Source organism: Mobula hypostoma, chromosome 7 (assembly GCF_963921235.1).
Source record: "Mobula hypostoma chromosome 7, sMobHyp1.1, whole genome shotgun sequence".
In the NCBI taxonomy this organism is placed as follows: domain Eukaryota; kingdom Metazoa; phylum Chordata; class Chondrichthyes; order Myliobatiformes; family Myliobatidae; genus Mobula; species Mobula hypostoma.
In genome coordinates this window covers 120,201,035-120,215,214 of record NC_086103.1, presented here as the reverse complement: position 1 = coordinate 120,215,214, position 14,180 = coordinate 120,201,035, and the positions used below count along the sequence as shown (strand labels likewise).

Below are 14,180 nucleotides of genomic sequence, written 5' to 3'. Positions count from 1 at the left end.
CCCTGTTGACATCTGTGTGTATAAAATGGCTCCCAGCTTTATCATCACCTTTAGTCACACCTTAGAAAAATAGAAAATATTGCAACACTCCACAGGTCACACAGCTTCTGTGGACAGAGAATCAGTTAACTATTTCTCTTTTTATTTCAGATTTCCAGTTTTTTTGTTTGATTATCAGACTTCTTACATTTGTGATGTGCCAGGAGGGCCCACTTTACATTCATGCAGACCCAGTGACACCTTGGAATCTATATACTACTAAAACTCTCATGCTCTGTCTGTCTGTTTGTGACCTCCAATTAGTGCAAACGGTGCATTACAGCTGCACTTTTTTCCGCTCAATCGAATTAAAATGCGCTAACTTACAGAATGCAGGCAAAGTTCAGGGTTATATATTTGTATAAAATTGCTCATTCACGAAAATCAAGAGCCTCCCTTTTAATCCGAGAGCCGATCCGCCATCATGGAAATCGGGACGCAACAGCCCGACATATGTACACGGCCAGCCTCAGCAGCGACACCTAACGGAGCAAAAGGGCAGGGCAGCTCTATTTCGAGGGGTTACATTCTGCTAATCACCATCAGCATGTGCGGGATTGGGACAGATCTAACTGCCACCCACCAATAAGAGATAATTAAATCTTATTATAATGACGTACTTCGAGACACCCATAAAACCCTTTACTGCAGTTAAAGGACAGCAGTGACTATATCACGTCCATTTAGGAGGGCGCCAACCTCATCATCAAGAATAATTAACATCCTTTGGTGTTACTGCTTCATATCTTCTATCCAGCATTAGGGTTAAAAAAATGGTCGGCCTAATTATGCCGTGTGGAAAGGGAAGGGGGACATTATGGTCAAGAGATGATGCCAAATGTCGTCGGGAAGCGGCAAGGAAAGGGAGAGAACAAGAATCGGATGAGGCCAGGGCCGCACGACTCCAGGATCAAAGAGTCAGGACGAAAAAAGATGAGAGAAGAAGAGACAGAGGAGGAGAGACATGCACGTCTCCAGGATCAGAGACAAACAACAAACAGCAGAAGAGATGAAGAGACGGGGGATAAAAGGGCTGTATGTCTGCAGAATGACAACGAGAGGCACAAGGGTGACAGATAAACCAGAAATAATGCCATCAAAAGTGTCCTTCGTTCAATGAGGAGCAGCTATATTTGCTTTGCTACGCGTCATTCTTCTTTAATAAACTGAGGTTTTCTACTTCAGTTTCCAAAGCAAAGCGATACCAATAGCATTCAGGAAAATTTAATGTTCATTCTGGTCACATCAGACTGCACTACCCTTCTCTCAAAGAGTGCCCCAACGAGTCACTCCGTTGTCTAGTAATATATCTATATTTGAAGTAAAAACCAAACAATATTGTCACTGCTGCAGAAGTGAATTGCAAAATGACATTTTAATAATCTGTGGTAGTATGCTGATATTCTTTGTGTATAATGTTACAGTGGATTTTGAATGGACAGTGAATTTTGTTTGTAGCTAAACATGCGATGTTTGTCAATAGAGTTTTCACACCAAGGCTACTCTCTGTTTTCTTGTGTGGCACCACCATTGTGCTAAATGGATTGGAGTCAGAACAGATTTGGCAGCTCAGAACAGAGTATCTGTGAACCATTAGCAGTAGCAGAAATATATCACATTCTGTAACCTCATGGTCCAACATATTAACTATTGTAGTAGTACTGTCAAGTCAAGAAGAAACCCTGGTTTAATGCAGAGTGCATTAGGACTCTCCAGGTACAGTTCTAGGCTGAGGTAAATTGGCACAGAGAAATATATGCATGCTGAACATCAACAGGGACATGTAATAAAGCTAAACAGTCTCAGCACCAATGAATCAGATGAAACCTCTTCAATCCTGCCAGATTAAAGCAGCTAGCAAGGAGAAGTTCCAAGAATGTCTCCAATGTAAATGATGATGCGGTCAAGTACATAAGGGAAAAGACAAGACCAAAGCATTTGCAACCAGTCCAGCCAGAAATGCTGTGTGGATGATTCATTCTTCCTGCTTCCCGCTAAGCACCCCATCACTACAAGGAACTGGTTTCCAGCCAACTTAATTCACCCATTACTAATTATGGGACTGACATATCAATTTTCATGGCTAGAGCTAAGTGATTTACCAGATTCAGAAGAAGAGAGGAGAGTTATAGAGAAAAATATAACCTACATAAATACAGTATTTATATTACACGTTATTATTGATCACTCATCGATCTGATATATCCAGGAATATATAAGTACAAATAAATTCTGCAATAGAAAGCTAGAATATTATCAAAAAATAGAAATGAACAATATACATTATTAATACAACATTGTGGCTACAATACTGATGACTTGCTCTCCGGAACTAACTATACATCCAGCTAAGTTGTCCCAGTACAATTACAACAATGACATCTAATCAACAATGTGGACAGTTCTTCAACTAATCTTTATCTGCAAAAAGCAAGGCAAATATAAACCAACTAATTACTGCCCAATCCTTCTATATTCAACCATCAGCAACGTTAGAAGGTGTCATGAACAATTTCATCAAGTGGTGCTTACTTACTAATAACCTGCTGACTGATGCCCAGTTTGGGTTTTCATAGAGTTGTACCATATGGAAGCAGGCCCAATTAATCTATGCCAACCAAATTGTTTAACTGAGATCATCTTAATTCCATGCATTGGTAATAACATTCATATTAGTTCATTACCGGCACGTGTACTGAGACACAGTAAATTTTTGTTTTGTTTTGCATGCCAATCAGACAGATTATGCCATACATAAATACACTGAGGTAGTCAAAAGAAAACAGAATGCAGAATAGAGTGTTACAGTTACAGAGCAAGTTCAGTTCAGGTAGACAAAGTACAAGGGCAATGATGAGGTAGACTGGAAAATTAAAACTTCAGGTGTTTATCATTTATTAGATGACAGGTCCATTCAAGAGTCTAATAACAGTGAGGTGTATGATGCTCTTGAGATTGGTAGTTCATGCTCTTCGGCTTTTGTATCTCCTTGGCTCTCCTATCTAAGGTGGGAGAGGTCTTTTGATTAATTTTCTGTGGCAACAGTAAGTGTAAATGGAGGCAATGGAAGGGAGGCTGGTTGTGTGATGAAGAGGACTGCAATCACAGCTTTCTGCAATTTCTTATGGCCTCAGGAAGAATAGTTGCCATACCAACTATTGGAATGGTCATGTGGAATGGTCACTTTCTATGGTACATCTATAAAAATTGATGGAAGTCTCAGACACATGCCAAAGCTACTTTACCTTATGAGAAAGTATAGGTATTGGTGTGCTTTTGTTGGCCATAGTGTTCTAATGTCTGGACCAGGAAAAATGCATAGTGATATTTCCACCTAGGGACTTGAAGCTCTCAATCATCTCCGCCTCAGTCCCATTGATACAAACAGGAACATGTACTCCATCCACATTCCTGAAGTAAATGACCATTTTGCTGACATTAAGGGGAAAGCTGTTGTCTTGAAACCATGACACAGAACCCTCTATCCTGTACTCTTGCTTGTTCTTGTTTGAGACTTGGCCCACCATGGTGGTGTCATCTGCAAACTTCTAAATGGATTTAGAGCAGAAATTAGCCACAGTCTTGAGTACGTAGGGAATATAGTAAGGGGCAGAGAATGCAACCTTGTGGAGCACCAGTGTTGAGGGTATCATGGAGGGGATGTTATTGCCTTTCTCCATTAGTTGTGGTCTCCTGCCCAGGAAATCAGGATCCAGTTGCAGAGCGAGGTGCAAAGTCTTATGTCTGGGAGTTTGGAGATGTTTGTTTGGGATTATAGGCAGAGCTACAGATAGTAAATCTTTCCTATCTGTGAAAATGTCTCAATGTGTTTTAACTTTGTAATTGTACTCATCTCTGCAGCTTCATTGGGAAGCTCATTCTATACTTCCATTATCCTCTGTGTGAAAAAGTGTCCTTTCAGGTCCCTTTCAGATCTTTCCCCTTTCACCACAAACCTTTGACCACTATATTTAGACTCCTCTACCCCGTGACCATTCACCATATCTGTGATCTTTTCTAGCTTAATGACATCCATTCTGTTGCTGGGAAACCAGAACTTCACACAATACTCAGGAGTGGTCTCTCCAGTGACTCACACAGTTACAGCATGACGCTGAGAGTACTTCTCAGCCCCAGACCAAGGTCCAAACAAGGACCAAACAGATGAATTCCAGAACTGAGGCATGCATATCTGCCCTTGATGTCAAGACAGCATTTATCTCAGTGTGGCATCAAGGAACCCAGGAAAAACTGAAGCCTGAAAGTAGCCAAAGAAAGTCAATTATTGGAGTTGTGCACAAAGAAGAATAGTGGTAGGAGGTCAAGCATCCCATTTCTAGGACATCACTGTAAAAGTCCCTCAGAACAGGGTTATGATACCATCTTCAGCTGCTTCATCACCTTGCATCTTAGAATCAAAGGTGAGGATGCTCAATGACGATGATACAGTGTTCAATCCCATTCACAATTTCTCAGACAATATTAACATTACCATCACTGACTCTCCGACTACAAATAGAAACATCCTGGGGATTAGCATTGACCAGAATCACAACTGAACCAGCCACACAAATGCTGTAACTTAAATCAAGGATCTCTGGTTAAACTGGAGTCAATGGGAATGGGGAGGAAAACCCCGCATTGTCTGGAATCACAACCAGCATGTAGGAAGATGGCAGTGATGGTTGGGGGTTGATCACCTCAGCCATAGGACATCTTTTCCAGACTTCTGCAAGGTAAAGTCCTGGGCCAAACTATCTTCATTTGCTTCATCAATGATCTTCCTTCAGCCATATGGTCAGAAATAGGAGTGTTCACTGATGATTTCACAGTGTTCAATATCATTTGTGATGCCTCAGATAATGAGGCAGTGCTCATCCAAATGCAGCAAGACATGGATGAAATCTAGGCCTGGGTTGATAGCTGGCATAGAAAATCCATGCTGCACAAGTACCAGGCAATGGCAATATACAACGGAAGATAATCCAGTCGTCATGCCCTGACGTTCACAGGCATTACCCTTACTAAATTCTCTCCACTATCAATATACTGCAGATTGTCATTGACCAGAAACTGAATTGGAGTAGCCATGTACAGTACCTCTGACCTACAGGAGAAGGTCAGAAGCAAGGGATCCTGTGGTGAGTAGGTAACCTAACTCCCCAGAGCCCATCCACCATCTACAGGGCTCAAGTCAGGATTCTGATTGAATATACTCCATGACTGGCTAAGTGCACCTTCAGCAACACTCTGGAAGCTTGACACCATACAGGATATAGTGTTCCACTTGATAGAGACCCCTTCCATTAACATCCACTTACTCTACCACCAATACACAGTAGTGACTGCATCCTGTAGATAGGATGCACTGCAGTTACTCACCAAGACCCTTAGCACTTGCAAACTTACGACCTCTCCAAGCTAGAAAAACAAGGGCTTCATCATCAGAATACCTCAACCTGGAGGCTGCAAAATCAGTGAAATAAAGGACAAGATTACTTGTTTTAATACAATTGAATAAGAACACTAAAGAACTGTCCTGCTCATCTTTTAGATCAGGAATTAGATGATTCTCCAAACAATCCCAAAGATGGATATTTGGGCCTCAGTTTAATATGGCTTCCAAGTCTTAACACTTCCAATAAAGCAGCTTCGATTTAGGATACGCGAATCTCCAGTGCAGGGCTTGAATCTATCATCCAAATGGATAGTATCAAGTTGTCCAAAGTAATTCTTAAAGTGAATGTGATTGTAATTACAATAAGCCTCAGCTATCAGAATCCTAACTATTGTATTTTCTCTGCCAACTACAGCATATATGAGCAATGGTTACGGAGACACCAGCCTCATCAGATAACTTTCCCAGCAAGTGGTACGCCAATAGGCCACAGCCGTGACTATTACATGGTGCCTTTCATTCCCATCTACAGAAATATTGAATTCTTTGTTTCAACGAGAGAACTTGGATATGATTATGATTATTTGATTGAATCAGGTAAGATACATTTCCTTAAATATTTTTCTGCATTATACAAGCATAATTTAATGTGAAGCTAAATTCCAAAGTGTGTTCACAGAAAGGAATAATGAAAAAGCAGAACATTATATAAAGTTAATTAAATGTTGGCACTCTATTATCTGAGTATCCCCATACAAGAAAGATAAAGTTAGTAAAGCTACAGCAAGTATTCAGTAGACAAATACGATACTTGCTTTTATTGGAAGGAGAATGAAGTACTAAAGGAAGGAAGTCTTGTCATAGCTCTGCATGGTTTTGGAAAAGTTACACTTGAGAAACTGCAAGCAATTTTATTTACCTCATTAAAGGATATGCTTGTCTTGGAGGCAATGTAGAGAAGATTCATTAGGCTAGTTCCTAGTGTGAAGGGATTTTGGAGATTTATCATGAATGTGGTGTTGAGGCCAAGATCAGACCAGTCATAATTTTATTCAACTGAGAGGAATGCTGAAGGAGACTAGCAGCTTAGTTCTCTTTCTGAGATTTTATTTTAGTGCAGCAGGTTTTCACAAAGCAACAAGGGACCAGATGTTTTGCTTTAGGTGTTAATTACAAGATAAATATTGGGCAGCAAACCAGGAGAAACATTCCACTCTACACCTCCCCTTCAAATAATACTATGGGATTTCTGAGGTGAAAGAGAGGGACTTGGGCTACGTCCACACTAGACCGGATAATTTTAAAAATGCCGGCTTCGCGTAAAAACGATAGGCGTCCACACTAAACGTTTTTGAAAATACCTCCGTCCACATTAAAAAGGGTATTTGGGCAAATCTCCTCCTACTGGGCATGTGCAGGACACATCTACAGAAAACAAGCGATATATTTGGTGTCGAATCTCGCTGTGGAATTGCGCATTTGTGCAGTTACAGACTAGAAAAACTTAAAAGGAGTTGCTCTTGGCTCTCGCGCAGGAGGATTTAAAATGAAAGAAAATCAGATACTGGAGCGTATGGAGGCAACCGACAGGGAGTTTATGGACAGTATGACCCGGCTGACGATGAACATTGAAAAACTGACTAACTCTGTTGCATTAATAAAGCACCTTGTTAAATGTATAAAACATGTCTGCATCAGAGTTATCTTGTATTTCCATACAATGTTACATTAGGCTGTTACACATCTATTGTCAGAGAAGTACTTGCATAAATAGGTAAACCACCTTCATACAAGCAAGGACAGAAAACGAGACAAAGTGAGTATACTTATTTATTCAGTAAGCTATGGGTCAAGGTATTTGGTGAGTACATTTCTAACTCTTCTGGCTTCAGTCTCGTTGCCGTCTGTTCTGAAATTGTTAGGTTGTATAGGGGGGTTGCGTTCAAGAAAACAACAAAATGCCGTGCTGCCGCCATCTGTTCCGGCACGTCATGACAGTGTTTTTAAAAATATCCCTTTACCCCGTCCACATTACTCTGCCCAACCGGCATTTTCAAATTTACACACTCTGGAGGGTGTTTTAGAAAAGCTCTGTTTTCGGGGGAGGAAAACGCCGTTTCGGTGTGGACGGAGGGTCAAAACAAAGAGAAAAAGCTTCGGTTACGGATTTATCTGGTCTAGTGTGGACGCCAGAGTGTTTAATTCTGAAAACGCTGGTTGGCCATTGTAGTGTGTATGGGGTAACTGGCTAATTTTAAAAACGCTGTCATGACGTGCTGGAACAAATGGTGGCGGCAGCGTGGCATTTCATTGTTTTCTTGAACACAACCTCCAACACCACAACAACAATATCTGACAATAGATGTGTAACATCCTAATGTAACATTGTATGGAAATACAAAATAACACTGATGCAGACATGTTTTATACATTTAACAAGGTGCTTTATTAATGTATTGCCTGTGCAAACATTCAATAGATGCAATTGTCACTTTTGCCCAGTAACTCGTTTTATTGCACATGTTAAATACAGCAAAATAATACACAAGGACATGGCAAAACTAAAGACAAACAAATGAGGTAACAGCAAATTTCACTTTTGTCCAGTAACTAGCCTTATTGCATTTAGTTGTAGCTGTCGTCCCTTTCATCGGCGAAGAGACTATGGCTGTAGGAAATGTTTCTGGACAAACACGCACCAAGTGTTTCGTTTGGCAATTTCCTTTTAAGTTTTCCTGGTCTGTAACTGAACAAACGCGCACCAAGTATACCGTTTCCTCTTCGCTTGTTTTCTGTGTGTCCTGCGCATGCCCAGTAGGAGGAGATTTGCCCAAGTATCCGTTTTAATGTGGATGGAGGTATTTTCAAAAGTGCCGGGTGTGGACGCCTAGCGTTTTTACGCGAAACCGGCGTTTTCAAAATCATCCAGTCTAGTGTGAACGTAGCCTTAGTTGCACAGTGTAACATCTGAATAACATTGTGCATTGTATTGATGCATTGCCCTGAAAATTTTAACTAATTTTGTGTGATGACACTTGATGTTGCAAGCTTTTGGTTTAGGGAAAGGGTTCTATCTCTGAGCCAAAACCTGCACTTTGAGATTACACTGCTAACTGTTACTGCCAAATTTTTGGCACCTCTTCTATCATTTGCAGTGTAAGAATAATAATTGGCTTCATCTGTGAATGCTCCCTTTAATGTTACTTATGCCAAACTTGGCATTTTTAACTCAATGTCCCTAGAAAATTTCGGTAAGAATCTCCACTGTAGTATTTAGATGGGTCTTGGCCACTGCTTTTGTTAATTCCCTGGGCCCGGGAGAAAGTGGAGGGGGGCAGGGGCGAGCTTCATTCCTGAACTGCTGTCCAGGTAATCCTATCGTGTTGTTAGGTAAGAAATTAGACTGAGTAATAAGGAAGGATTGATGATATATTTTCATATGATTTAATGGTGCATAAGTTAGAGTACAACTTGAAAGGTGCGCTGTTTCCATACCCCTCCTGCTTTTGCCTCTCTGTGAGGTTGCAAGTTCATTAGGTACATTAACCTAAGTTGTAGAGAACAGTTGCAGTCCATCTGGAAGAGGCAAAACCTTGCAACCAGGTTGCACCAATGATGGAGGAAGTGAAGTGGATGGGATGCTCTATCAACAAGCTGCCTAAACCAAATGGTGTTTAAATATTTGTCTAAAATGTGGATTTTATCTCATACTGGTATGCTAATTGGGTGGAAGATTTTGTTCTCATATCAAATAGAGCATCACTCATAAAAGTTGCAATATAGGGAAATACTTACTTTATCATGCTTTGTTCCTTTTAAGAAGCCTTCAAACCTGATCTGTGTGACTCAGCAAGCTCCTGCTCTGTTATGACTCTAGGGAAGTGAGTCAGTGCTGTTAAAAAGATGTCATGGAAATGGGGGAATATTGGGGCAAATGATAGGAATTGCAAAAAAAAATGGAGGCAGGAAGACAAAAATGGATTAAGGAACAATGATCGCCAGAATGTTGGTGCACACACTTCTAAAAGATGGGGTTCTGTAGGTAGCTGCCACCATGCCACCGACGATCTCAAACTTACTATAGGCATTAGAGCAACAGGGGTTTCAAATCAAGGCATTCTGAAGTGAAACTATCAGATCTGCTGTCAATCAGAGTTTTAGTATTTTTAAAAAGGGAAATGGCATTGAATAGACAAACTGTAAACCGCATGTTATTTACCACTTTGTGTCTGATATACTCCCTGCTGATTGAGACTTAAAAGTGAATTTGGAAGTACTCTCAGTAAGTAATTAACGAAAACTTTACCCACCCATGTACAAAGTACAAAATAGCAATGATACCCACAGAAGGATGAACTGCAACAGCAAAACTCCTGGTCAAATTTCTTCGGGGCTGTGGCACAAGTTCTTCAAAACATCACAATAGTTTAAAATTACCTGGTCCATTACTGAAATGGTAGCACGTCGGAGAGGGAGAACTTTGAGAACAAATCTGGTTGGCAGAGAATTGTAGTTGTCATTCACTAGCTAGAATAGCATTTAACTTGAATTTTCATACTTGCCACAGGAACAGCAGAAGAGGCATGAGGTGCTGGAAAATATTCAGAATAAAAATTCTGCATCACTTCCTAACAAACTTCAAGGAAAAGCTTGATATACAGTTCTTTACTATTAGAACACTTCAAGTTAATTTGCACTTAATACATTCTAAAAATTTGCATTGACCTGCCTTCATCTCAAAACTGAGCTCTAGTAATTAGAAATGGGTTATTACCATGGCTAAAATCGATGCAAGTTCATCTTGTAATTGGTGATGCAGTTTCATAACACAGATTATATATGCTTACCATTATATATATTACTTGTTTATATAGCTGCATCAAGTGACTCTACTCTTATTGAATCTTATCTCCCTTTTATACTGGTAAAAGCAGTTCTCACTGTTTCAATGCCACTGTTCTCAATGCTTCAATATTTATGGGAATTGTCCCATTTTATGTTCCTTGACAGAAGCCACTTTCATGAGCAGAAAAGAAATGAAGTCTGCCTTGCACACTCTTTTTAAGCAGCCCTATTCACCTACAATGCAACCGAGCAGCATCAAAAAATGTTTTCTCTATATTTATTTGAGATGGATATTTTGCACTTATACAAATACAGATCATTGCTTCTCTCTACTCAGCTCTGCAACACTCATCTTTTGGTTTATCTGTGGAGCCTCTGCTCTTTGAGGAAAGTGACTGGAAATTCATCGCAAAGTAATACATGAACTGTCTGCACAGGATAGGAGTGACTAACAAAGTACTGCAAACGAGATGCATGAACCAATGTTGAATTTGTCACAGGCCTCTCATGAGATACGTTCTCTTTTCACACTTAAAATAGTTCACAATCATATTTCTGTCTCCAAGTATCTCCTTTTGCGTGCATCTAGATCAATGTGGTTACATTGTATTTTTCAAATAAACAGATCAAAAACCTTCATCTATAAAAATTCTTTTGCAATCTTAATATAGGATATGCATTTTATGGAAGAGGAGGTAAAGGCTTTGTTGTTGTATTACAATTTCAGGGTTTTTTAAAACTCTTTATGCAGTTAAACACTAGATATACAGAGTTAGTGCGTCAGCCAATTTGTTCAAGATTTAAATATATTCTCCATACCCTCCTTCTATACATAACTCGAGAGTCAAAGTAATACAGAACTGTAAAAAAATCAAGATTTATATAACATGTTATAAAAGCAAAATCACAAGTTTATAAAAATGTTTTAAAATATTTCTGGCATTGCTATTCATTACTTGAAGCTGAACAAGAAATGAGTATATCTTCCTCAGATCAGAAAATATCAATGCTTTATCCCTAACATTTACTAAATGATTTTTTTTATCTTGTATATTTCAGTACCACCCTCAGTTTCAGAAATTCTGGCTTTCTATCTACAAGAAGCCAAGCAGATCTGGCCTTGGCTGTTAAGTGCTGGAGTGGTTGGCTGTGTGGTGACTTTGCTGTTAAACTGCATTATTATACAGAATTGTAAGAAGAAAGAGATCTCTACTCTTGAAGAGAAACAGCCTTTGCTCGGTGCTCGTGATGAATACCATGATGTAACCTACCAAACATCTATGTAAATTGTCTGTTCAACATAAAAGTAATGACACTAATAAAAATGCAAATCATTTGTGAAATGACTATCACACTTTACCTGAAATCATAAAAATTATTTCATTATCTTACACAGACAAGCCAGCTACTAATTTTATCAAATTTAAATTCTGGGTACATACCTTCCCTAATATTGAGATGTTTCTGAAACCACTAAAGGCTAAACCATAGAGTACATTCTCCTACTGACCATTTTCCGCTGTCAATTCTATGACAACAGCTTAATGTCTTCATTATTCACAGCAAAGAAATAAAGGTACCCTGAAAAGTATCTTGTTGTAGGTGCCACAGATTTGGTTTGGTAATATGCTAACATTGTATTCTGCATTAATAACATAGTATCCACATCATTTATATGAAACTAGGTCAATATTTGAATGTAAGTACAGGTTGAGTACTCCTTTTCCAAAATTCTGAACTCTGAAATCCGATGAGCACTGACATGGCGTCACAAATGGAAAATTCCACAGGACGCTGGGAAGGTTGCCCAGTGATGCAAAAGTCCCTGTGAACCACAGACTGTTCTGAGAAGTAAACTCACATATGTGATAAACAGAAGTTAATAAAAAATAGAAAAGCATTGCATGAAGTGAAAATTAAAGATCTTGACCATGTATTGAAAGAGTGCGTTCCTCAGCGTCCGAGTGAACAGATGCTGCTTAACAGTATACTGATCATAAAACATTTATCACGACAAACTGAAAATTGAAGGTAATTGTTAATATTGAACAGGCTGGTTGCAGAAATTTAAGAAAAGGCACAGCATTAAATTTTTTAAAGATTTGTGGTGATGAAGTGTTTGCTGATCATGAAGCAGCAGAGAAATTCATTGATGAGGTTGCCAAGATCATTGCTGATGAAAATCTCACACGCTCAATGGCTGCATCAGTAAATACAGCGTGATGAAGTGTAAGACAAAGACAGCTTACTGTTTACACATATATTCAGAGTCTGAAATGATGGCAGTCCATAGCTATCTTATTATATATTCTAAAATCTGAAAAATGAAACACTCCTAGCCTCAAGCATTTCAGATAAGGGTTTCTCAACCTGATCACTTTCTCAGCTCTCCAATGAACTGAGGCTCCAGCTGCAGTGTCTTTCGTAAAACTTCATTTCTGAATACTACTTGCTTACTTTTACTGTTTGCATGCTTTGTGTTTTCTTTTTGTCTACACATTGGGTGTATGATGGTATTTTTATTGTATAGGGGTTCTTTTGCAGCTTCTTTGTTTTGTAGCCACCTCAATCTCAAGGTTGTATAATGTATGTATACGTTAAAAATAAATGTACATTTAACTTTGAACTTTGTACCAGTAAGGAATATTGTAACACTGGCTGTTCATTATTTTGGTTTCTTAAATTAAGAGGACTAGGCAAAAACTTTACATCTAGGTAGTAATACAACTTATTTTGAAAAAGAAAGTTTATTAGGTAAAATTTATAATATTCTGTAAGAATACAAAAAAGTAATATTTCCACTTTTAGTCCATTTCTTTGTGTTTCCAGTTCCCCCTGAAATTATTGATGCTTTAGAAGGCCTTGTTACTTTTTTCAAGGAATTCAAATTTTATCTGCTTCAGGAAAGAAGACAGGCACTAATTAGGTGTCTTAATTTTTAACTAATTTTACATTCATTTAAAGTAACCAGGAGATTTTCCTCACAAAATCAAATGTTTGAAAGGAGTAATTACAAAACCAGCAAATATCTAAAACATCACTTAATAAAGACTGAAAATGTCAATCTAAACTATGGGTGTTTCTGAAAACTGAAGTCTTTTCAGTTTACTGAGATTACAAGCCATTTAATTAATTAGAAAACCAATGTGCTGTTGTTTACCTTAAACCATGTGTTGAAAGTAACCAAAAGAGAAATATTATTCCAAGGTGACTTTTTCCAGTTAATGAATGAGAGTTGATGATTTGGTACAAGGATAAGCATTCCAAACTTTCACACGTACTACTCAGAAGTGGAGCATAAACAATCGTCCTAATCTGTTTAGTCATAGAAGGATAACCAGATAATTTTTTTAAAAAATTGTCATGATTGGGCATCATGTGAAGCCGCAGCAAAATCTGGCATGATGAACAAGCCAATTGATTATGGGGAGCAAGGACATGGCAGACCAATTGAATAATTACTTTGGTTCTGTCTTCACTAAGGAGGACATAAATAATCTTCCAGAAATAGTAAGGGACAGAGGGTCCAGTGAGATGGAGGAACTGAGCGAAATACATGTTAGTAGGGAAGTGGTGTTAGGTAAATTGAAGGGATTGAAGGCAGATAAATCCCCAGGGCCAGATGGTCTGCATCCCAGAGTGCTTAAGGAAGTGGCCCAAGAAATAGTGGATGCATTAGTGATAATTTTTCAAAACTCGTTAGATTCTGGACTAGTTCCTGAGGATTGGAGGGTGGCTAATGTAACCCCACTTTTTAAAAAAGGAGGGAGAGAGAAACCGGGGAATTATAGGCCGGTTAGCCTAACGTCGGTGGTGGGGAAACTGCTGGAGTCAGTTATCAAGGATGTGATAACAGCACATTTGGAAAGCGGTGAAATGATCGGACAAAGTCAGCATG

General features: G+C 39.0%; 1 protein-coding gene across 1 annotated transcript in view; it reads left to right on the top strand.

Moving 5' to 3' along the window:
- Positions 1 to 12,834, top strand: part of tyr (tyrosinase) — a 47,609-nt gene extending 34,775 nt beyond the window's left edge. Inside the window, exons 4-5 of the mRNA XM_063052840.1 lie at positions 5,853 to 6,034; positions 11,342 to 12,834. Of these exons, the coding sequence (XP_062908910.1) occupies positions 5,853 to 6,034; positions 11,342 to 11,568 (409 nt within the window). The 3' untranslated portion in view covers positions 11,569 to 12,834. The remainder of the gene's footprint in view (positions 1 to 5,852; positions 6,035 to 11,341) is intronic.
- The last annotated feature ends 1,346 nt before the right edge of the window (positions 12,835 to 14,180 follow it).